General features: G+C 39.3%; 1 protein-coding gene across 1 annotated transcript in view; it reads right to left on the reverse strand.

The window, feature by feature from the left end:
• Positions 1–19355, reverse strand: part of CENPF (centromere protein F) — a 43796-nt gene extending 24441 nt beyond the window's left edge. The window contains exons 1-8 of the mRNA XM_074820634.1: positions 19194–19355; positions 17622–17818; positions 15300–15415; positions 13135–13226; positions 10105–10372; positions 8344–8546; positions 5496–5621; positions 642–770 (exon numbers count right to left, since the gene is read on the reverse strand). Of these exons, the coding sequence (XP_074676735.1) occupies positions 642–770; positions 5496–5621; positions 8344–8546; positions 10105–10372; positions 13135–13226; positions 15300–15415; positions 17622–17818; positions 19194–19355 (1293 nt within the window). The remainder of the gene's footprint in view (positions 1–641; positions 771–5495; positions 5622–8343; positions 8547–10104; positions 10373–13134; positions 13227–15299; positions 15416–17621; positions 17819–19193) is intronic.
• Between the last annotated feature and the right edge of the window lie 6546 nt (positions 19356–25901).

Consider the following 25901-nt stretch of genomic DNA (forward strand, 5'->3'; position numbering starts at 1 on the left):
AGACCTCTTTCGTACTGATGTTCTTCCTTACAGAAGCCCTGACACTCATCTGATTTTGTGGAGAACCAGTTCAGGGAGTTTAAACTGATAGCAAACACTTGTGCCTGTGTACACATATGCTAATTTAGATATAGTTTTTTCTTTGCTCTTTTTGCTCCTGTATCAGCTCTCTGCAAGGTCACATGAGGGGTAGCACTGCTAAAAAAGAAGTACCAGGAGCACATGACCAGGGTATATGAAATGGGGCTGTTGTTCCAAAGAGCAACTACCTGATGATCAGTTTAGCTCTATCATCAACCTTCACCTCCACACGTTTTCTATATAAGGTGTCTCTTGTGATCAGTCTTAACTGCTCCTCTCTCAAACAGATTTATTTTAGGTGCACTGTTCTGCATTCACATCTCCTTCCCTCTGGGAAATGAACTAGCCCAAAACTTTTAAAAGACTGTAATTCACATTTAAATACATAGTATTTCAGTGAGAAATGGTAAATACAAAACAGGTAATACAAACTGTACAAAACATTAATACAAGTCCCCTCATTATTTAATTATATGTAAAGCAAAAAATAGTTAAAGGCAGTACTGCTGAGACACCTAAATACCAGCTCTAGTAGAAGATTTTCATATAAAAAAGCGTACTTTGTCTAATTCTGCCTGGAGAGCGTTGAAGTCATTTTTGGCTTGCTGTAGCTCCTGATTCAGTTTGTTTCTTATGTGGTTGCACTGCTGATCCAGTGTTTGTAAGGAACGTTGCTGACAAGAGAGTTCCTAGAAAACAGTGGTACAGTAGCAAAGAAATAAACACATAACAGCAGTAAGTCTCTGTTTTGGTTACTGGAGCAATAACAACTGATTTTCATTAGCAGATACTGCCTGCTCAGAGTTTAAAACCAACTTTAATGCATACAGCAAATGTCACACAGGCAAGAATGGCCTTAACCCCATTTATGTCATCTGCTGAAAAACTCCATTACAGCAACATTCCCATCACAGAAAGGGGAAAAAATAATCTAAAACTAGTGAAAGTAATGGTATTAAAATTCTTCATCTTAAAGATAAGTTTCATGTAAGAATTATATTACACTACAAGTGGACAAATTAATCTCTGCTATTATTTACTTACCATACTATACGGTTGATTTTTTTTTCTAGAAAAATTTTGAAAATAGTCTTAAAATAATATCTAGCATAGGACTGAGCAGCAAGATAATCTTACAAGGGCAGTCATGAAAACTGCTCAAAAAAGTAAAGTTCTCAAAAGAGACTTCCTGAAATCTGTAGGACAATATAGTTCATGTGGATCTTATGACATGCCAAGTAGGCATCCATTAGGATAAACAGCTGTACTTGTCATTTCTCACGAGGCCTGTTCCCATGCCTTTGGATCTTACAGTTCTGATTCTGCACAGATTTCAGAGTTTTATTAGGATGTAAAACAGTAAGAGGAATGAGGATAATGAAAAGCAATGAAGGAAAAAAAACAGGATATTTACCAGCAATAACCGCTGTGCAAAAGTTGCAATATGCTCTACTGACAAATGTAAAATCCTTGGGAAGGGGAAAAGGCAATAAAGCTCTTATGCTTATCTTATTAGAGTATAGGCGCAGTTACTTCATACAGACAAGCTGCTTCACTAAAAGACACAGTACCATACCGTCACCAGTGAAACAAAACAAAAGAAAGAAAAAAACCACAAAAAACCCAAAGAAAGAAAATGTTCACAGTGACAGAACTAGAGCTGACATTTTCTGCAATGTGGCTCTGGCTTCCAGGTGCATGAACCCCCTACAGACAAGTCAGTGTATTTTAGTCCATCGTATCTGTGAAATGATGCCAGCACCCCTTACATTCTGCTCGAGAGCAAAAACAGCACAAGAGGCCAAAGTACTTCCTACACCAGTAAGGCATCCAGGAAACAAAGCTCTCTTGTTTATCAGGGTGTCCTGGCTTGAGTGAGTGGGGGGCTTTTTTGGTAGCAGGGGAGGGGATTACAGCAGTGACGCCTGTGAGAAGCTTCTCAAAGCTCCCCTGACTCCAAGTTGGACACACCTTTGCCCCAAGGTCAGGCCAATTAGCTGCACCTCTTCGATAACATATTTAAGAAAAGGAACCTGGGAGGAGTTGTGAGGAAGAGTTGCGAGGAGAACATCTGTGCAAACACTGAGGTCAGTGGAAGAAAGGAGGAGAAATGGGGGAGGTGTGGTGGAGCAGAGCTGCCCTGTATCTCATGGTGAGACAGCAGGGCCGCCCCCCCCCCACCATCCGTGGGGGTCTACAGTGGAGCAGATACTGATTTGCGACCTGTGGGGGCCCCAGCCAACCTAGGTGACTGCACCCAAAGAAGGCCAGGACCCCGTGGGAAGAAGGCCCTGCTGTTGTAGTTTGGCACTGGGAGGACTGCAACAGAGCAGGGACCCACACACCCATGGGAAAGACTCATGTCAGAGTTGGTTTGTGGAGGACTGTCTCCTGTGAGAGTGGGATCATGCTGGAACAGGGAAGGAATGCCAGAAGTTTCCCCCACTGAGGTGGAAGAAGCAGCAGGACTGACTGTACCCCCATTCTGTGCTCCCTGTGCTGCTGAGGAGAAGGAGGTAGAGATACTTGGAGCAAAGCTGAGCCCAGGAAGAAGGGAGGGATGGGGGAAGGTGTTTTCAAGATGTGGTAATGCTTCTCACGGTCCCACTCTGTCTGTTAAGTGGTGCTGTTGTTAGTATCTGTATTATGTTCTGTTTTTCTTCCCCTAATGAGTCCATCTTTTGTCTGTGCCTTAAAGGAGAAGATCATCCCTCCTTGTCCTTATCTCAAGTTCCTGAGTCTTTTGTTTCCCTCCTTCTCAGTGCTGGGGGGGGGGGGGGGGGGGGGGGGAAGGGGGCAGTGAATGGCTGCATGGTGCTCAGTTTCCCACTGAGCTCAAACCACAACACAGGGAAAGTAAGGATGAGTGTAGAACTATCATAAACAGTAAACCCAGAAAGATCAATGTTAATATATGTGTGTATATATCTATATAATTTAGCATTTTTCTACACAGAACCCAATATAGATAAGTCTACAAATGCAATACCACACAAGAAGGTGACAGAAGCACTGTACAATTTAGAAATGAAAGATGTGACACTGGCTGGGTATCACAGTAGCTAGTAACGCCAGTAACTAACACTGAGTAAAGTATGTATTAGCTCTAAAGAGCTCTTCTGCAAACCTCTGGTCAGGAGCATTTCCTGAGCTCAGGCAAGGAGGCCATTTGGACCCTAGTGCACTCATTAATGAAATTATGAATTCAATGGCTTTATGTCCCAAAGCATTCCAATAATTATTTCTAAAGCTGATGGACTGAAAAGACCCTGCTTTCTAAGCCCTATGTGTTACAGTATGAGAGAAACTGCAGAAAATGTTTGGGGTTTTTTTTGAGCCTTCATCTAAAGAAAGTGCTTCCTCTAGTTTGATGTCAAAAAATTAGTTATGCCCATCTAAAAGTGGAGGCTCCTTCCATTGCCAGCAAGCAAACACATAGCTCCAGAGTTAAGACCAATACCCAAGGTGTCTGGAATAACCTGCCTTCTGAAGGTGCCTCTGTCTCTGCAGAGTAGAGGCTTAAGTAACAAGCTTATACTGACACCTAGATTGCAGATGTCTGAAGGCGGTATGAATCTCACCTTTTCAATTTGAAGCTTGGATTGAAACATTTAAATAAAATTCAAGAGAGAACATTGGAAACCATGCTCTGATGCAAGTGCAACTCTGAAACTGGCCTGTGTTACAATCTCAGAACAAGGCCTGGAACTTCTCAGGCCTTCCTGAAAGTTCATTAAATGCATTCCTGGATCTTGCCGGCCTTCTGGAAACAGAAGTGTAATAAGGAACACACCAGCGAGGCTTTACAGGATGGAATTCAGTAGGACCAGCACCAGTATCTAGGTTTCACAGAAGGGAAGAATCCCTCCCTGAGAAAAATGCAGAGATCAGAATTTCCACAATATTACACAAATTTGGATGCCAGTAAAACAGAGTCTTTGAATTGGATTTGACAGTCAACTATTGTAAGTAAATGAACATTAAACAAACTTCATAAAAGCCTGTAACAGTCACAGAACACAAACATTACAGGAAAAAAAAAAAAAAAGAAAGTTCTTCACAGTTAACAGCCTTGCTGAACAACCTAGAATGACACTATGTGGATTTATGCATTATTCTTATAAAGGCCTTTTTGTTTCAAACTAAAAATAAATTTTGCTTCACAGGAGCAGTTCCACAGCATGGCATCTAAACTTCCTGACATCCAAGCTACCAGCTATTGACATAAGCTGTAGCAACAAACAACCCATGTGACGGACGATGTGCTGCTTCTCTGAAAATGTCTCAGAACTACCATATTCTTAAATGATCCCACTGAATAGAGTGCCAGTGCCCAAGGGGCATGCATCAGGCGTAGTAGAGCCAGTACAGACTAGGTTTGTAAGGAGAAACCATGAGAGAAAGTTCATGGGCCTTCAACCAATTGTTTGATGAATACAACGACTGCTATATTTGAATCTTTCAACAGTGTTTTTTTCATACTACAACTATTCAAATATAAAGATCAGTTGTTCTTATTTACCACTTCTAGACAAGGTGCAGTATCTCTTTGAGATTCTGGGTTAGCATCTAGAACTTTATGAAACCACTTTTTCACTCAAGAGCGTTGGTAGCAGCACTGTTTATCAGCCACTCCAGCAGAATTCCTCTGCCAATTATTTTATCTTTCTGGATATACCTTGGAGAAACGGTTTCAGGTTAATCATTTCACAGAACAGCCTTCTTCGGAGCAATGTCCTTACCCAATTCCCTAAAGCAAACTTAAAACGCCCATCTGAACCGGCACTATCACTTCCAAATCTATGTCTTGTATTTCTTAACACAGATTGTATTATTAAGCTTAAAAAGAGAAGTACAAAATGTTTAGACCTAATGCAAATCAGTGTTAATGCTAAACATAACTTGTAGCTAGAAAAGTTCCTGAGATACTGCTACACTTTGTCTTTCTGAAAGAGCTGGCACGAAGGAAACAGAAGACATTTATTCTAGTCCTCTATTTTACCATCTTCTGAGCATGAACCAAAAATAGAATAATAGAGATGTAATCCTAAAGAAATTATTTTCTTGTGTGCAAGATGCATAAAAAATTAACTCAGATTCCACAGAAATAACTGCGTCAGTTATTAAGTTTGAACTCACACATACATAATTCTGTGAACAATGAAGCCTAGTTTCTCATGAATTTGTATCTCAGTTGGGTCTCTCACATACTCTCTATGTCTAGTGAATAGTAACATAATTCTGTATCTCTCCAACAGCCTCTTCCCTCTATTGATGTTTGTTTTCAATTACCTTTATGACTCTTACTTCCCTATCAAATGTGATTGCAATTAACTGAAAAGCAGATATGCAAAATAAGCCATGTGATTTCATCACCTCAGGAGGTCAAAATTCAGAAGTGCTTCTTGCCTTACCTGTTGGTATTCCTTTTCCTTTGCCTTTATTTTCTGTTCTAAGGACTGACGAGCACTCTCAGCATTTTGTCTTTGGCAATTCAGTTCTTCTGACAATCGTTTCACCTTTTGCTCCATCATTTGGACCTATAATAATTTAGTTATCAATCACAAGTGTTAAAATTGCAAGTGACATTTTATTTAAGTTTAGATGCATTCATATAAAAAGACTGATTTCACCTACTACAGTTTTTCTAGCATTCATATAACCTACAGCGTAACTTTAGCTGGTACCATATAAATTCTTAGCAATTCAAAGTACTAAACTCATACTTGCTATGTTAGTGAGAATACATATATAGAGAGAAAACATATATACTTTTATATATATAGTAAGGTGTACATACACACACAAAATAATAAAAACATCTTCAGAAAAATCAGTATCTTTGACAGTCTACAGAAATGTACTATAACTGACACTAAAAACAGATTAAATATTCAATACCTCAGGTTACTATGAACTAAAGAATAATCACTAACTGCTAAACATCTACATGTTTAGACTGAAAATAACTGGATATTTCACTAATTTCAGAGTGATTCAGCACATTGATTTGGGTAGAAAAAAGAGACAACTATCTTAGTCTACTTCAACAACAAAAGAATGTTTTTCACAATTGAAACTTTAATTAAAAAAAATAATCAATAGCTGATGTTCTAGGTTAACCTCCACATTAAGGGTATATCAGCTTATTAACATAATAAACTGAATTAGATAACATTACGTTACCTAAGAGTGCAGCAATGTTCACCTAACTCCCTTAACAGAAAAATGCAGGTTTTTTTTTTCAAAACCAGCCTATTAATGCAAAATATGTACAATTTTTTTTTCCCCAGGTGGTAAGAAAAATGGCAAAGGGTGAACAGGACTCTTCTTTTCCAGCAACAAGGGCTGTTTAATGAGTTAGTGAAACAATAGTCCACCTGTGTCCTAAGAAAATAAGAAGCAGGTAGTAGTATTGGGATGTCTGGTTATTCAGCACAGACTGCAGGGATCGTTAGCTCCTGTAAGATCACATGTAAACTTGCCTGCAGAAGGGCTGCAGACCTCACAAGATGTGAATACACTTGATAGCACAGAGGAGGTGCTATGGTCAAGGTCTGTGAATAGTACTAGTGACAGAGAAGCACACAAGGGGTGTGTCAAAATTAAATTCAGGCTACAAGGCACAAAACTAAAACCCAGAATCCCAATGCAGTTCTACATCCGAAGCCTGCGGGGCAGGCAGAGATCCAGTTCCAGTATGAGAAAGAAGAAACAGAATAGAAAGGAGCAACCTTCAGATGGCAGGACCAAAGGAACCTTCTGAGACAAGATGTTGCGCTGCACCTTAAGGATGGGCTGCACCTCAATTCAAATGGGGCCAGTCAGTCCTACTCCTCCTTGTCCTTCCCCAGGCATGTTCCTAGCTATATAACCTCACCCCTTCCCTTGTGCTAGATTTAATACCCCTTTGATTCCTTAGTAAAACAATTCAGCTCTCAAACCCATAGAAAATTAACAAGGCAAAATTAAATACGTAAAGTTCTTATCATTTAGGAAGTTGAATCAGGTCATTTGGGGAACCAAATAAATGAAAAGAAAGACTTTTACAGAGGAATTGAGCTGTTAGGTTGGGTCAGCTGTCTTCCCACAAACTCACCGTGATGACAATGCCTTTATGCAGTCAATGGACTGTGTCAAGAATGTGATTTTACCTTACTCCCAAGTCAAGACTTCCCCTAAACGAGTTCCTCACAGAGCTAGCAATAGCTGAATGCTGATGCCTCTCTCAAAAGAAAGGCTGATTAATCCTCAATGTGCAAAGGTTTAAGGACCAACACAGGAGTTGTAAGAAACAGCAGTTTTCCAATATACTTAAGTATCATCTAGCGACTTGCTGACAGAGATGGGTAACAATTTCTGTACCCTGAGAAAATACACAGAAACATCTTTTTTCCTACCCTGTAGATGAATCAAAGTAGTAGAAAAAAGCTAAAAAGATACATGGAAATATGAAGAGTCAAGGAATTATGACTTTCAAATTTGTCAAATGCTGTGAAAAAGGACTTTAGGAAGGTAATGCAGCTTCATTAAACAAGAAAAAGAGAAAACTCTTCTTACTTGTTACCATCTGCAGTTTGAATTAAATCATTTTAACCACTGGCACTCTCTTCTTTGCATGATTATGAGCAAAAATCTGCACTATTCCATATTTTTATATGTATGCATTTAAATACACTCTGTAAATTCTTGACTAAGCAAATTGTACTATCCTAATGGTTTTTCACTATAAATCCAAACTTCTTAGGATTAGTTCATGAAATCCTATTTAGAAACTATGTACATTCTCAATCTTGCACAGCATTTTTACCTAGATTTTATTTTACACAAGTAGTTTACAATCCAAAAACTATGCCCCCACAACATTATGTAGTATAGGCAACAGATACTGATTTTTAGCCAAAGTTGCATGACAGTCTATTTAAGGTCAGAACTTGCCACCAGATGTCATTGTTGCTCTATGAAACTTGATCAGAAAATATTTTTCAGAATTCCAGTCAATCTTGCCCAGGGATGAAAAATATTTCTTCAGGTGGTATAAGAACCTTCCAGAAAATGGGTGAATGCTTACGAGTATTTACATTTTTACAGGTAATACACATCAAATGAACATATATTTCTCAAAACTTGATTCTCAGCAAATGCTCAAGAAACTTATATGAGAACCTTGGTTCTTACAAAAATGGCTGAAGACTGACACAGATTAATACTGGGAATGAATTGTAAGGACAGTCAGAAGAAGTGTGATGCAACACATTTTACCTGTGTGGCAGCTTGATCAAATTGTGTTCTCATGTGAGTCAGTTTATCTCTGGTTTTGTTCAGAACTTTATCCTTCTCTGTTAATTCCAACTTCATTCTGTCCAGCTGCAGTTCAGTCTCTTGATGTTTATTCATATGGGATTTCATCACTTTCTCTTGAGTTTGCAGTTGTTGTTCTAGGTCTTTAACAGTGGAATTTAACTCTGAATTTTAAAAACAGTAAAGATTAAGAATACTTTCTGCTTTGAAAGGTACATCTTCCAGGTACTCAAATTTCCAAGTGTCTACACATTCTAAAATATTTAGTATGTTTGATAACAACCCAAGTTCCTGACGCAGGCAGACACACTGTAAAACGTTCAGCAAGCTAAAACAAAAGTTTCAAGACTCTTCTACTACTACATCAATGACTAAAACTATCAAGACCAAAAGACAGCTGACTAAATCAATGATTTCCACTTTGTAATATATGAGAACACAGCAAAATGCAAGGTCAGGCACAAACGCTGTAAAGGCAAAGACAGTTTGTTCCTCTGATGGTTTGTTTTTGTTTGTGTTGTTGTTTTTAAACACACAGAAATATGTCACTTGACATATCTATTTTATTTTTTTTTTATTATTTTTAAAAGGAAAGAGATCCACTACAAACATTTGTTTGGGAAAACTGTGAGCCTCTGCTTCCAAGCCAAGAGGCTTTTCAGCTATTGGGCATCTGTAAATACAGTATTTTATATTTTAATCTTTCTTCCTGTCCCAAAGCAGCATACATGTAAAGCAAAACCAACCAATCTTGTCCCAATATATCAGTAAGAGTTTACCTTCCAAAATCACAACATAATTTTGCAGTAGAAAACATTAGTCAGCCACAGGGAGTGTTATCCAGGATTACTATTATCTGGTAATTCTTTTTGTTAAAAACACCCCTGTCTTTCTGCTGCTGAATTTCTATGGCTTCCAAGTTGAAAATGCTGCCTAGATTGATGTTTTACATATAGGTATTTGAATAAACAGTTTGGAGAGTGCAGGAACTTGTAAAATAGTTCTACAGGAGACAGTTAGTGGAAAAGCTGACCCAAATAGTAGGTTTAAGTAAATGTTCACCAAATCCACAACAAACCAACTATTTGCTCTCTTCTCACAATGAGATATCAGGAATGAGTATTTCTTCATGTCAGTACATATAATACAAGATCATATCTTGCTTTTTCATTGTACTTTTCACATCATACTTCATTCTGTGCTTCCAGGAACACCCATTATGACCAACTCAGTTATGCATTAAGCGTGTTCAATCAATGAATTTTTAATACAGGTATTGCTCAGCCATAAATCTCAAGAGTCATAAAAAAATTAAGAAACCAATATAATTGAATTTAACAGTGAGATGTAATGAAATCCTGAAGAGTTTTTTAACTCTGTTTTAAAAGAACTGTTCCATAAGCAATGCAATTATTGGAGAAGGCCATTTTCCTTTTATATGATGTCCCCTACCCACTCCTAAAATACAAACTCTTCCCTTCTAACTCTCACACCCTTTATGTAAAAGATACCACAGCTTGTAGATAATCTCTATGTACTGGCTGATCATTGAAAATACACACACCAGCAGCCAGCTGGGCTAGCTGCCAAAGGCAACAACAGGTATCTTTCTCTTTTCCTCACTAAAGCACTAATTTCAATACCTCTCTTCTATCCACCCACCAGCTTTCATGAAACCATATAGGAGACTGCCTCTGGGTTTTAAAGAAATGTATCAGATACCTTGGTTCTGTGCTCTTAGCTGGATCATTAATGAAGAATTACAATGCTCAGCAAAGCTGTTGTCAAACTCGTTCTTCTCCGATATTATACTAGAATTTGTTTCTTTTTCCCATGGAAAAGAGGATGTTGTAGAACTTCCCCTTGCAGGTGTTTCTTGATTTCTAGATGGCGTCTTTTCTTGTTGCCATGAAAACACAGATGAGGAAGCCTGATGCCGAGCAATCTCCCTGTGACTCAAACAGCTTTGAGGATGAGGGTGATTTATTTTCTGTGTCCAAGAAAAAAAGGATCTACCTTTATACAGCTCCATATCCAACATATAACAAAATAATTACTTCATTAAGTAGATAATAGGTCATGGTCATTTTACATTTTTATAACATCACATCATTCACCAGTGCAAACTACCAATTCATATATTTGGTTTTTATACTAGATAAATTAAATAACTTTAGCCCAAGTATCCAAGAATAGCTGATACTTATAAACACAAACCAGGATCTCCAAAAAAGTAGCTCAATCTGTGTATCTTTATAAGTAACATACACAGATATTTGTCTTTTTCAAGAGAGATCCCATCATTTACTTCCTACATTTTTACAGGCAACTGCTGACACAAGTAAGCTGCAAGAAATACAGAAGTCTAGACTATACTTATCTGATACGTGACCCACATTTTTCTTTTCTGGACAAACACAGGTAAATTCAGAAGAGACTGATTTATTTAAACTTATACACACAGAATACCCCCAAATTGCAATAATAAAATATGCCAGGTACCAGTTTTCAGCCTGTTCCTACAGAAAAATTTAACAGAGGCAAAATACTAGGGTTTTTTTCTCCTTAAGTGGAAAAAAAACCCCTCGAACAATAAAGCCCCCATTGTATTTTTTAACTGGATTTTCAAATGCCTCTCATTTGAATTCATTTTTTTAAAAAACTAAAGCCCTAAACCAGGTAATAGCCAGTGTGACTTCCTAGTCCAACTAGAGAATATGTTATGCAGAAACAGCTGAGATAAGACCAGAAATCTATATAGTCCAGAATATTTTGTCCAATCCTGTAAAGGAACTTGTTCATATATAAAGAGCATAAAATCCTAACCATGCACATAGTAATCATTCCCTTTATATGCCATTTAAATTTACAGAGTTTCTGAGACAAAAGTTTGAATCCATGAAATTAAGCGGAATTAATAATCACTTTTAGTGAAATCCTTTACATGTACTTTCTCCTTTGGATCTGTTTGCATTTTGGCCTTCTTACAATGCTCTGTGACAAAGAGTTCTGCCACTTAACACAGTACAGTGTAATAAAACAGTTTTTGTTCTGAGACTGCAGAGCTGGTACTGTAAGCATGCCTTATGAAAAATAGGAAAATGACCATTCCCTGTTCCCTCTCTCGATCCTCACTCATCTTTGTACCATCAACTTCTACCATATCTGTTTGGAGAGGGGATGAACAGAATTTGCAAGGAATATTCAAGATGTGAGAGCCATTTGGCTATATATGGGCAAAGAATATTTTCTCATTAGTTCTTAATTATTTTCTAAAAAAAAAAAACAAACAAACAACTTTTTCATCATTGCTGAACACAACATTGAAGTTATCAGACAACTAGCCACAATAATTGCTGAACTGCTTCCTGGAATCATTTCATTAAATTTGGAGCCTGAATGTACCAGGTATGCATTGTTCAGATTATGTTTTCCAGATGCATTAGTTCAGTGTAAAATAAAAAAAAAAAAGTGAATTTTACTTACCATCTTAATTATTGCATTTATCTAGTATTACAAAATACTGTGTGGTCTTCAACCATATTATTAAACTCTTTTTCAGATCACTAATTAATATGCTGAATAGCAGAGTTTTCTTTACCAATCCTTTTCAGGCTCCACGGTTGATAATTCCCTACCTGTAAAAACTGACCATTTATTGCCACTGCCCTCAATCTTTACCTTTAAATTCACAAGAACTCCTCCTTACCAAAACTGTTTTGTTTTTTCAGTGTTTTGTGGATATCCAACGATATTACACTGAGTCACACTTAACTCACACATTCTCTAATTTGTTCTTCAAAAAAACAAAAACTCTGAAGACGTGTGAGGCATGATTTCCCTTTACAAATAAATGGTTCATCTGTTCTTCATACACCATACCTACATATGCATCAATAACTGTATTGCTTTAAGTTTGTAACAATTTGCCCAGGACAAAAAGTTGGCCCGACAAAACCACGTTTCCAGAAATCAGCACTGTAAGCTTTTTTTAAAAAAAATGGCATCATCCTTATTTCATTCTTCTCTTGACACTGGAAAGTGACAACTTGCACATCACAGTGATTCAGCAGTCCCACACTACAGTGCCCTACCAATTCATGGGTAAATATTATCTGTATCTGGTGATTTTTTTTTAATTACTATTCATTTTATCAATCTATTTTAAGACTACTTCTGACTTTCCAATTTGAGCCTGTGCCATAGATTCAACCCCAACAAAGAAAGGCTCTGATACAGAAAACTTCCTACGCCTTTATATAGTAGATACCAAATAAAAAAAATTATTTCAGTTTCTCTGCAATGGCCCTGTTTTTCTTGAGGGCTTTCACACCTATTGGCCTCAGAGATTCCCTAATGCAGTCCCTAATACTTTTGTGTTTGAAAAATTTACTAGTTTTTATTTGCTAGGCAAGTTATTTCCATAATCATTTCAAGGCTATTTAATTATCCTATCATATTTAACTTGGCAAAACTGACACTGCTTTCTCTTGTCCTTGCTTGCACGAGTCTTCCAGTTTTTGAAGGATGTGTTCTCATTTTTATCCTTTGCTATTCAATTATGCTGGCTTTTCTGGATTCTCCAAGATTACTTCTGAATGGTAGTACACACAGATTAATTATCTTTTTTTTTCCCCCCAATTGATGTACAATACGTACAATATATTTCACTAGTTTTCCACTCCATTTTCCAAGTTCCCTCAGTAGTTACTTTCTTATATATCACACATGCCCTTCTTAAGAGATACTTACCTTAACCTGGATGGTTCTCAGTTCTAATTCTAGCTTTTTTCTTTCTTGTACTTCTTTCTTGTATTTTTCTTCTAGTTCTTCAAACTTAGCATCTACAAAGACATTACAAATACTTCGTCATAATCTAATTTAGTACATAGGTAATCATTCCTAGCCTATTGCTATCACAGGAATAATAAAATGAACAGCTATCAGAAGTGTCAGATTGTGAGAAAGAAACAACAGTATATACAATATGGTCAGTAATTTAGGACCTCAAAAGTACACTGGTGGGATACCTGGAATTTGATATTAGAATGAAAACACAACTGTTAAAAGTAAGGATCTAATGCCAGAATTATTTTTTTTTAATCTCTCTCAAAAATATGTGTGTATATATAATATAGACATTAAAAAATATATAACTTAGATGTATTACATTATATCCACACACACATATAGATTAGATACTTTTTTAAAAAAAGTTTTCCTACCAACAGCACAACAGCATTAATATTACTAAGAAATGACCAGAAAATAAGGCTGGATCTTTTCAAGTTCCTTTCAAATGCAATAGGAATTGGACAAAGAATTTATTTAGAATTCTTCCACTGAAACTCTAAGAGGAACATATTAGTCCAAAGCAAAAGCCTTGCTTCCCTTTTCTTGAATTTGTATACAATTCTACAACGCTCTTGGGAAAGTTCTAGAACTAGAATACTTAGTAGCATTCTAGGGAGCAGCTAAGGGAGGCAGTTGTCCCACTCTACACTGCACTGTGGAGCCCCACCTCAAGCACTGTGTGCAGTTTTCGGTGCCTCGACATCAAACTATTAGGGTGGGTCCACAGGAGGGCAACCAAGATGGTGAAAGGTCTCGAGGGCAAGACTTATGAGGAGCAGCTGAGGTCACTTGGTTTGTTCAGCTTGGAGAAGAGAAGGCTGAGGGGTGACCTCATCACAGGCTACAGCTTCCTCAAGGACAGGGGTGGGGGGAGATGCTGATCTCCTCTCTCTGGTGACCAGTGATAGGACATGAGGAAATGGAATGAAGCTGCGTCAGGGGAAGTTCAGATTGGACATTAGGGAAAGGTTCTTCACTGAGAGGGTGGTCAGTCCCTGGAACAAGCTCCCCAGGGAAGTGGTCATAGCACTAAGTCTGTCAGAGTTCAAGGAGCATCTGGATGACGCTCTTAGTCATATGATTTAGTTTTAGGTAGTCCTGCGTGGAGCAAGTTGAACTCAATAACCCTTATGGGTCCCTTCCAATTTGAGATATTCTATGATCTTAAAGAATTTAATATTTCAGCTTTCAAAGGAAAAAACCTCCCCAGCAATACCATTTTAAATACAGTTAAATCATTTCAATCTAATCCCCATTTCAGGAGTGCCATGCTTAGTGGAATGCTTGACATTGCCACTACTGTACCCCTTTTCAGATACATATAAAGAAATTAAAAGGAATAAGAGTGCAAGAAAGTATCTCAGATTTCCCCTCAGAGTAAGACTGAGATGCCAAACTCAACGTTTCTTCACAGCAAAGCAAGATATAAACAGCATGCATAATATGGAACCCATCAAAGTTTTTCAGCATAGACAGCACAAGGGTGTCTGGCTACAGAAAAGTTTTCCAGTTAAAGAAACTTCCTTTTGCTTTTCCAGTTCATTTAAATATTTTAAAGCTATTTGATGTCACTAATTTGAAGATAGAAGTGATACTTTGAAATGGATACAGTGCATAAATTGTGCACATTATCATGCACAATAATAGACTAAATAAAAAAGAATTTTCTCAAGGAATAACACATGTGACTGTTGACTGAACTTTAGTTAAAGTACCTGTGGTACGTGAAGGAAGAAATTTGTTCTTCACTCCATGAAGGGAAAAGCTGACACTAGGAACAGGCATTAAAAAAATTGCTGCAGTCTGTTGATGGATATTCCTATTACTATTCCATGTCCATCAACATAGTGCTGAAAAGATGTAATATTTTCAATAAATGTTCATTCTGCAACTAATAATTTTTAAACTTGGAACCTATGATGCTATGAATTAGACACTCTCATAATAAGCTATATAATAGGGACTAGGCAACTCAGTACAAGTGTAATGTTCAAAATACTTCTCCACCTTCCAAGAAAACTGACAGTTAACTACCTGTGCTAGAGGAAGAAAAAATATTTTACCGTTATGACTTTGAACTGGTGTTAAAGGAGTAGTAGAACTTTTCTGTGGAGTGCCACTGAATGATAAGTCTCCTGCAATCGATGTTTGCTGACTTCTCTCAAGCTCACATTTGTATCTGTTCAGGAAAGAAGGAGCAGCAGAAGTCAGTAATGGAAACTAAAAGGTTAATTATCTATTTTTAAAAGTCTGGAATACACAAATAAATTATATGATTCTGAGAACTTAGTTTCAAGATCAAGTCAAGATACATCCACTGAAAATTTTTAGATACTATAACACAGAAATATAAAGATTTTATTTAGAGTTTTGACATATTTAATAAATTACATATGAGTCAAAGCAAAAAAGAAAAAACAAACAAACCTAAAGTAGGTGAAAAATCAGTTAGAACTGCTTAAGATCCCACTGTATGAAGGTGTAGTCCAGCTAAACACACCCAAATCATTGTAAACACTGACAAAACTCTTACCTTTCAGTAAGCATCTTTATGGTAGGAAACATACTATTTTTATTCTGTTCTGATACTGTGCACTTCGAGAAACTGATGCATACCTCATGAAAATGGAAGGGAATACCCTCTACCTGACAGTGTATTTTTCACACGTACCATCTTCATTGCTACCTAAAACACCACAGCCAATTACCTATTCCAGTGGCTTTTGGGAGCACGGTAAGTTACAAGCTCATCCAGTGAATCCAGACAACTAGTTTGGAGGTTACACAGCAACTTTCATCCTGCCCAGAGCACAGACAGTGGTTCCAGAGTACAGCCCATCACATTAGTGACTCCACAACCTGCCTTTCCATTTCCCCCTCCCTTTTACAGCACAACACCAAGAACACCTCTCCCAGGGGACTGTCAGTTGCTATGAAGTGGTAAACAATGTTATCAGCATAAATCAAAACAGACCCAAATAAAAAACTGAAACTGATTGCCAAGATCAAGCTACATGTAATAACTGATGATCTTTTGTTGTGTACAGATATACAAAGTAATATAACGGGAAGGAGAAAATTCAGTAAACTGGACTTAATTTGGGGAATGGATAAATGGAACACATATCCTTAGCCCGCAACCTCTCTGGCCCAACATGTGACAGCAGATACAGAAAACAAGTGGTTCTATCTAGCCTATTGAATCTCACTAGTCATTTTTGATGGATCTCAGCAACTCCTTATACAAAGCTGGTGTTTCTACATGCCAGAAATTGTTTTGTTGAAATTTAGAATCTTCTCACAGCAGTCGAATACTTCAACTATCTTTAGTTTTCCCAAAGCTGGGGCGGGAGGCGTGGGGGATAAGCAAAGGGAGAAACCAGAAGGACCAAGACAGCTTCCTCTTTATTTGCTTCTATTAGATCACGCATACCATCCAAAAGTTACAGGAAGTAGACACACTTCAGACAGTGAGAAAAAAAACCACCAAACCAGAACCAAACAATTAAAAAAAACTGGTATCAGACTCGCTCCTCTCTGCAACAGTAATTCTACATTACTAGTACTAGCACAATAGTTTATTGCATAGGCAAGATACTCAGCCTTACTGACGCACACAAAGTTTCAGAAATACTTTTTTTTCAAGAACAGAGGGTGGCTCTAGTATGAGAACAAGTTTAACAGATGACAACATTCACTCCACTATGGGCAACTGTTCCCTTTGTGTAGCACCCTCAAATGAAGACTTTTAGGTGTGTCTGCATTACAGATTTTTTTATTGTATGAATTGCATTCCACCTCTACAGACAGTACACACATACTGTAAACATTTATTACTGAGACAAGTTGAGCTGTTATGGATTACACACTTCTTTACCAAAGCAACTGGATTTTGTGATTCAGTCACAGCACCATTGCTTTTGGCAGCTTTCTCTTCCACTCCAATAGATGTTCGTGTCCCCTCCTTCTTTCTTCTTCCAGTGGTCACATATTATTGGTGGAATTGATCTTACAGACTGAATTGACCATGTACTTTCCTTGCAAATCCAAGCTCTTTGCAGGTTGCTTTTGCCAAGCAACTCAGTTGTGCTAGTTTTTGTTTGTTTAAAAATCACAGAATGAATGGCTCCCTTTTCACATGGCACTGCAAAATTGCCCCAAATTAAATAAGAACTATGGGTGTTAACTGCTTCAAGTGGCACACAGATTTATGTAGAGTCCATATATGCATGTGTGTATGTTACAACAGGACGATGTTTTGAGATTTTGGTCACAAAATCTAAAAGATGAAGAAAAACTAAAAGACCATGAAGGACACATTAAATGAGCAAAACATGAGAAAATAACCACTGCACATAGGTTAGAGCCATACAGCAAGTCCTCACCTTTTCAGTTCTTGTTCTAGCCGTTCAATGTCTTTCTTGCTGGAATTCAGCTGCCCTGACTGAATGTGGACTTGAGATTCTTTTACTTGAAGGTCATGTGAAACTTTCTGCTTTGCTTTCTCAAGATTATCACACAGTTCCATCAAGCTCTGGTTCTCTCTTTTTAGTGTTGCAGCTTCATTTTTTTCATTTTCAACCTAGGTGGAATATAGACCATTTCAAAAATGTCTCAAGTACTCTCTACACTTCTCTGCAATTATTATTAATACCAAGTTTACATGCTGCTGTTTTCTTCCTAGCATTTCAGAATTCTGACAGCACTGAAAACTTCAGATGTACACATTGTTTAAATATTCTTGAGTGTGAACAAAACCACATTCCCTAAAATTCAACTCAGTGACATTAACAATTTCTATTTATTGACTAGATACAAGCTCATAAAAAAATTAATCAATCCTTAAATACTAATAATCCACACTAGTCCACATTCTTCACTGATCATCTCGCTTCTCTTTTCAGCCTATCAACTTTAGCAACCAGAATACTTTGACTCACTAAAGAATGCACAATGATTATCAAGAGTCACAGCTTTGAAATTGGAAATACAGCCTGGCAGTAGAGATGTCCTTCTCCCCTCCAGCTTCTAAGGGGCAGGCTACATCTTTGCACAACATTATTCTTTTGACTGAAAAGTAGTGAGTATTAGCTGCTGCTTCTGAGAGTTTTAAGCCACACCTATTCGAGCACACCCGTTCTTTTTGATTGGGGAGCTCAGCAGTTCCTCTGAGTGGTTGAAATAAGCACCTGGAAACTCACAGGAAGAAACTCAAAGAAAACTACTAGGTTTAAGTTTTGCTAGAAAGTTGTAGCAGCCTAAAGGGAATAAAAGGTAACTTTTGAAAATTGCCTCTAAGCTGTATTCAAACACTACAAAACAAAATTCAAACAAATGGATCACTTCTGATCAGAGACATGGCAGGACTGGACCAAGAGGGTCTCTGGTTTCCTGGCTATAGGGCTGACAGGGTAGAGTCAGATGAGGTGTAAAATTACAGCCCTAAAAAAGAATAAGAAAACCAGAATACAGTCTCTGCCATGAAAAAAAAAACAGAGAATTACATAAACTAAGTAAAAGATGATAGGTATCTGCAGGCAAGGTGAAACAGTAAAAGGCTATCAACTGTGCAGCTCTGTTGTATAACACAGGACTAATCATTATCAAGACTTTTAATAGGCATAACAATACAGTAATTATTTTTCCTAATCATAAACAGATGTAGGAAAGCCTCAAAGTAAATGTAAACACCTGGAGATGGACAATCATGACAAACAGGGATAGAAGGCAGGAATTCTATTGACAGTCAATGAGAACTAAACAGAAAGGAGAATATGATGAGTATGAAGTAAGATGAAGATAAGAACTTTATATTTCTATGTGACCTTCTCAGTCAGGGAGTGGTAAGAAACAAAACACTGACCCACCCCCTAACAACAACCAGATAATAAATCTTTATAATTGTGTTTAGCATGGAGAATGGGATTTTAGGGAAATGACCACAGTACATACGTTACCTTCTGTTTCTGTTTTTGCAAAGCTGCCTCCAAAGACTCTAACTGGAATTGTCTTTGCTGACGCTCCTTTTTAAGCTTGTCTACTTGACTTTCCAGCTCGTGAATCTTCTGAAGGACTCTGGGGGAGAGGCCTTCTTTCCATTCCTCCACTGCCCAACTCATACTGTCAGGATTCTTATTTAATACAAGATGTATAGTACTATGCCTGAAACACAAAGTCAACTACAATTAGACCTTGAAAAATGTTAAATAAGCCTCCCTTTTAAATAAACTGCATTTTTAAGCTTAGCAGTGATTAGAGTACAGTATTCCACAACCATGCAGGCTTCCTGTTCTAAATACCAAGCAGCAACTATTAATATTAGGTCCTATTTTGACACACTTGTGTCCAGTTGAGGTTTTAAAACCTCACGTTACTCAATCTCCTAACAATAGCAGGGTCTATATTCCTATAGTTGTATTTGAGTGCTGTATTTCAGAAAGTTTCTCTCCACATCTTATTTTGATGTTTACACTGCAGAAAGTCATTAGCACTTACGGCTGCATGGTACTTTGGTGATGTTTAACCTGAAAGCCTTGCAAAAACCCATGGCTTTGTTTTAGGTGGCAGTTATGCTTCTTTTTTTTTAGTTTTTCAAACCAATACTGCCGAGCTCGGGGCAATGAGGACGCTCTCTACTGGCAGAGACTGCTGTACGACACTTAGCCCTTAAATACGAGTTTGACACACTCATACGATTTTATTGTTGTAATGACTGCACTTTTAGAGGCTCTGGCATAGATTCACTTTGTTGGGACACCAGCACAGCTCAGAACTTATTTGTGAGAGAGAAGTTACCTCAAAATAACTAAAACTAGAGGTCGACGACGGACAGAGCCCACCCAGGACTGGGGCCTCGGGGTGCCACGAATCTCACCAGACGTGACCCTCGGGGAGCGGCTCCCCGGCTTTGCCACCTGCGGACGGCCCCACGCCGTCCCCTCCCGGGAACGGACGGCGCTGAAGGCAGGTGCCGCACGCACCCCCGCCCTCAGGGAGGGCTGATCCCAGCGCCCTGCTAACGGCCCTCACCCGCGGGGCGCCCCGCAGCGCGCCAGCCCGCGCAGAGGCGGACAGCCGCCCCGAGCCCCCACCCGCTCACTCTTAAACGCCGACCAGGGTCCAGCGGCAGTCAGTCAGTCACTCACTCTCCCTCAGCTCCAGCAGGCCCTCACAGCCGGTAACGACCAGCGGCGCACGACCGGACGCCCCGCCGCAATTCAAAGCCGCCAGTGCCCCGGCAGCCGTTTGTGCACGCCCAGGCGGCGGCGGCGCGCCCAAGCGCCCTGATTGGCTCCGCCGCGACGCCGCTCGCCACGCGGACCTCGCCTAGGTAGCAATGAGGACGCCGCGCCGGGTCGCCGGCCTTCCTGATTGGCTGGTTCGGAAGCATTCAAACTCCATTGGAGGCGGCCGCGCAGGGGCGGGGCGGAGGCGGCTCGTGATTGGCCCCGGAGGCCGTTGCCCACAGCCGGGCGGGGCGACCGGCCCTGAGGGAGCCCCGGGCACCGCCCTGGGCACCGCGGCGGGGGGCGAGGATGGGCGGTGGGCGCCCTCCCGCAGAGCCAGCCCACCGGGAGAGACCCAAGGCCCGGCCCGGCTCGGCGGGGCGGGACGAGAAGGAGAGGGCTGTGAGGAAGGCGCAGCCGGAGAGGCAGCAGGTGTCGGGGAGGGGCGTAACGGCAGCGTCCAACCTTTTATCCAAAATCACTGCCCCGATCCCCCAGAGAACCTGTTTTGAAAGCCCTGTCCCGATGCTGCCCTGCTGATAGCGCGTTCACTTGAAAAGATCTGCAGAAGAATCACGAAGTAGTTCAGTAGTTAGTTGTACCCAAACTGCTCCTGGGGGTCGAGGCTTTTTTGAGGCTAGGAAGGCAATTCAACCCAACATTGCACATTTTCCACCCTAAAATAGAAACACAAAGTAATAAAAGAGCATTTCCAAGCATTTGCTAACAGGGATCATAGAATGCAAATGACAACAGCGAGGGTTGAAGGACTCTAAAGCTTCTGTGAACTTCCCTGGGTGCCCGTAACTGTTTTCCAAACACTTCCTCCAGTGTTCCCTCTCTCCCTGACCCCCTCGACCACCACTCTGAGGCGGGGGGCGGGTTTGAAACACAATGATGTTTTCCATCAGAATCTGGGAATTACTGATCTGATTATCATTCCACCTAATTAAATGCCTCTCGTAATCATTCTGAGAATATTTACTCCAGCACTGTTCTTTTAATCATATTTCGGAAATTGAGTTAAACAATTCTTCCTTGGTAAGTTAAACAGCTCACCAATCAGCTCACAAGAGGCCTGAGTACAAATAAATATGGTACAACAAACTCAGTAGCACATTGTTATAAAATCTCTAAACTAGCTCCAGAACAAAACAAGCCTTCGAACTGATGGAACCGATCCATCACAAATACCTCTTCACAAACGACGATTAAATAAAAAAACAGGCTAGAAAATTCCGTGGTGAACTTCATGCACCCTTAGAGATGACTGTGCGGGTGTTACCGAGGGACAGCACAGAACAGAGGAGCAGGAACTAGCAGAAGAGTGGGAAACCCCTAACTTTGTGAAAGCTGAGGACCAGTCTGAACTGAAGGGGATCCCCCACTTGGTGGACAAGGGGCAAATGTTCTGTAAGGAGTAAATACTCATTATATGTTATATTCAGTAAGACTTTTTCATTTGACAGTAACAAATGTTACTTAATCAATTGTAACTTAATCAGTTGTAGAAGTTGAAGAGTTTTCAGTTACTGCAAATGCTATTTTGGTGGGACCACTGCTGGATAGAGAGTGCTAGCATTTAAATTACTGCATCATGATGAATCCCTCAGGGAAGGTTTCAGCGAAACAGCTTTAACTTCCAAGATTGGTGGCATATTTTTCAGAAGGGGAAAAAGTGAGCAGAGACAGCCTTCAGGGTTCTTATAACAAAAATCATCTGGTGTGTGCAGAGCTTTTAGGATGCAGTCTGATGAATATCTGGATAGCTACGGCTAAAAAAAGGAAACTGACCACTGTTGTAAACTTAAACATGAGAGAACACTTGTTCTGAAACCTATTTCTAAGAATGTGGTCAGATTTGTACCGGGTTTCTGTTGATAATGAATGATAATGACCAATGAATTCTTTCATATTTGGCATCCTTTAGTTGACCATTGCAGCTATTAACTCATTTTCATGAAAAATAAAAGGACTCATGAAGAGTACAGAAACTTGTTTTTTCTTTTGCCATATCAACCCTATTTTGCACAGTAGCTTCATAACTATTAGTTATTGGAAGTAAATATACAAAAATGCTAGTAAATGTAAGATTGAAGTCTTAAGATTCAAGAAAAAGGTCAAATACTCTGAATAAATAATAGCAAGTTATAAAGGGTGTTAATAGCAACCATCAGTTTGCCTAACACTTGTAATTATTTTTATTATTCTCTGCTGGCTAGAATTCTTGGGGTCTTTCTAAGACGGTCTCAAAATTCCCTGATTTGGAGCACCCAATGATTTTGAGCACAGAAAACTACCTCAGCCTTGTGAAGTGGCTTTTCTCTGTCCTTGAAATGCCATTCAGTTCTTACCAAATGATAAAAATCAATGGTTACGTTTTCTCACCTGCATTCCTTACTATAATTTTTGGTAAAGGGCCAGAACAGTAAGTAGAATACAAAAACCACTAAAGGTTGAACTCGTATTACTGCAGCTTGTATCAGAGCACACGATGGAACAAAACAGGAAGGGAAAGAAAGGGAAAGAGCTTCTGATGAGAAAATCCCACCTTACTTGGACACTACAAGGAACAGAAACCAGTTAAGAGCTTTTCCGCCATATTCTTCCTTGCCAGACTCAGAATCTGTCAGGTGAAGCCTATTTCATATATATATACATGTATACGTATACACACACATGCACACACATCAAAGAGCACCTGAGGAGCTGGAGCAACCCCATTCACCCAGAGAAAGAGAGAAATGGGCCAGGCGCTCTGCGCCTGACGTGCTTTTAGCTTCCCACCTTCCCCGTTGAGGCACTAGAGGCAGACGCTCTGCCAGGTTGGGGGTGAAAGAGAAGAAAGCCGGATTATTTCCCTTAGCCTCACCCAAACCCCACCCTGTACTAAGTGGTGCCTCTCGCCTCTGGAAAACAAAATTCTCCATCTCTGCCAACGTGGGTAGGTAACTGAGAAGATGGCAGTTTAGGTGTTAGTACTGGAATTGCAAGGTTTAGTCTGTGTTAATAAAGCCCAGTGAGCTACTGTTGTAAAATACAATGTTTGATTGCTTATATACCCTTAGATTTCCTATCCTTCATACAATTGCATTTCTCCAGGGAACCCATCCCTTGTTTGGTGAACAGAATGAATGTAAAGGAGGGTGCCATTAGGAGGCATAGAGAACCTTACATCTTCGATTTCTTAACTGTCTAGTCTTACGCACTTAAACAAGGTTGAAGTGACCTGCACAATCTTTTTAACAGTTCATTAACAAAATCAGAGACCACAGCATATCACCGATTATAAACTATAACTTTGTTCCCAAAGGAAACGGGATGTTTCACTAGTGAGTATTATAGTATTTCTTACCTACTGATGGAAACTGCTACTGAAGTGCTCATGCTGACACCAGTGCTAGAGTCAACTGGATGAATGTATTAGTGGATAAAATACCTACAGCTGCTCTGTTGTTTGGTGATCACATTGTGTAGTATAGCCTACTAAACACCAGTGGGTAGGTTTCCTGGTACTGAGAAGGTGACTGAGGTTACCTGGCTTGTCTAAGGTGACACAGTGAATCACATGCAGGTGCTGGACAGGAACCCACGGGTGCGGCTCCTGGCAGTTTAAAACACCTCAAGGCAACGTTGCCACATTCCCAGCCTCCCTCCTGTCCCCTGCCTGCATGCTGCCTTATGACAACTTCAGTGCTGATCTGAACTGCCAAGTGAGGTGGTTAAACTGGTAAGGGGTATTATACTAGGCAAAAGACCCTTCTGGTAACATCAGCTTGTATACAGCTTGGGTCTCTCAAACTGCTGCACTGTGGGGTCAGATAAATGCCTGACCCAGCTCAGCAGATGGAACACGGATATACAGGAGACAGTGGACAGGACTGTGGCGACACCAGCTTAGATCGGTTGAAACATTATGTAACAAGACCCTAAATCCCCATGCTATAATCCCTAACACCTATCTGTCATAAATGATAGTAAAAAACCTTTGCACAGTAAATGCAATCTTGTCTTTTATAACTTGTGTGTTTTACAAGGATAAAACTGTCTTACAACTTCTGCTTTCATTTAAGTGTCTCTTACATATTAAGTGCAATTAGTCTGAGTAATTTTCATCACAGGAAAATATTCTCAGACCTTTGCAAGCAGTGTAGCATTATTGTGATTTTTAATAATCTACAAACTTCTGTAGAAGTGTTAACCTCTGAATTTAACGCTGCTGAGCAGTTACACAGATAGACTCATTACCGCAAACAATAGTAAAATTATTTAACAATATAAAGGATTAAAAACAAGGGGAGGTTGTTAGTTAACACTTGTTAGTATATTGGAAGGGTGGAGGAAGAAAGCAAACATATAAAAAATGTTTGTTATTTAAGTGCACACTTACTGTCTTGACCTGAAGAACTATGAAAGGTTTACAGCTATAGCAATGGTTACAATAGTGAAAAGGTATTTATGTTTTTCCTTCCTGTTCTAAAACCAGTATTTTTAAACCCTGTGAATACAGCCATTAGCATAACACTTAAGTAACTAATGTGCAGTGAAGAAAATGATAAATAATTACAGCAATTACATTATGATATGACACATCAAGTCGATATTGTCTAGGGCTTCAAATTACCAGTTACTGCACTGTAAACAAAACTGGAACTCTTTTTTCTTAATGGTAAATTCCCTCTCTTTATAGTTCTGCTGCCAGCTAAAAACGGCAATACCAAGCAAATCTTTCACACTACAGATATTAACACCAAAAAATACGTTCATGATACTATCTAATACTGCTATATCTTATGGGCAAGGAGTTACCAGGTTTCAGGGAGCATTTGGTAAAATGGGAACCTATTTCCTTTATGGCCCACTCCTCTCCGATTTTCACGGGTCCATTGCATCTCCTTTGGCCCCCATTTTTGTTAGGATTCTACTCTTAACCATACACAGGTACATCTACTCTGAGTATCATTCTGTTCAAGTGAGAGAGAAGAGTGGTTAAGACATAAGTGCATTACATAAAAAGTGAAAAGCATACACCTTCCATAGCCATCTCTGCCTCTTTCCATCTTTACCAACAACTTTTTTTCAAATGGGCCATGTAAAAAATGCCTGCTGGTAAGTCGTTACATCCTTTTCTTGTTAGGGCTCTCTCGATCTGTTTTTTCTTTGCTTTACATTCAGTCATTTCCTCCCTCTATCACCTTTAGCTCTTTTATTAACTTTTTTTAAAGTACTTTTAAATTTCTCTTTTCCTCAAAGGCCAACTCTCACAGTGGTATGTGGCCATCATCTGCATGATTGCCTTCAAAAGTCAGAGTTTTGCTTCTCTGTTGACGTCTCTATTCTAAACTCTTGATCATTTACAATGGCTGCCCTTGCTGTGCCTAATCTCCATTTAACATCCCATTGCTATGAACTACTTAAATTAAAGCCTTGAGTTCATAC

The sequence above is a fragment of the Strix aluco genome, chromosome 3, assembly GCF_031877795.1.
Source record: "Strix aluco isolate bStrAlu1 chromosome 3, bStrAlu1.hap1, whole genome shotgun sequence".
In the NCBI taxonomy this organism is placed as follows: Eukaryota; Metazoa; Chordata; class Aves; order Strigiformes; family Strigidae; genus Strix; species Strix aluco.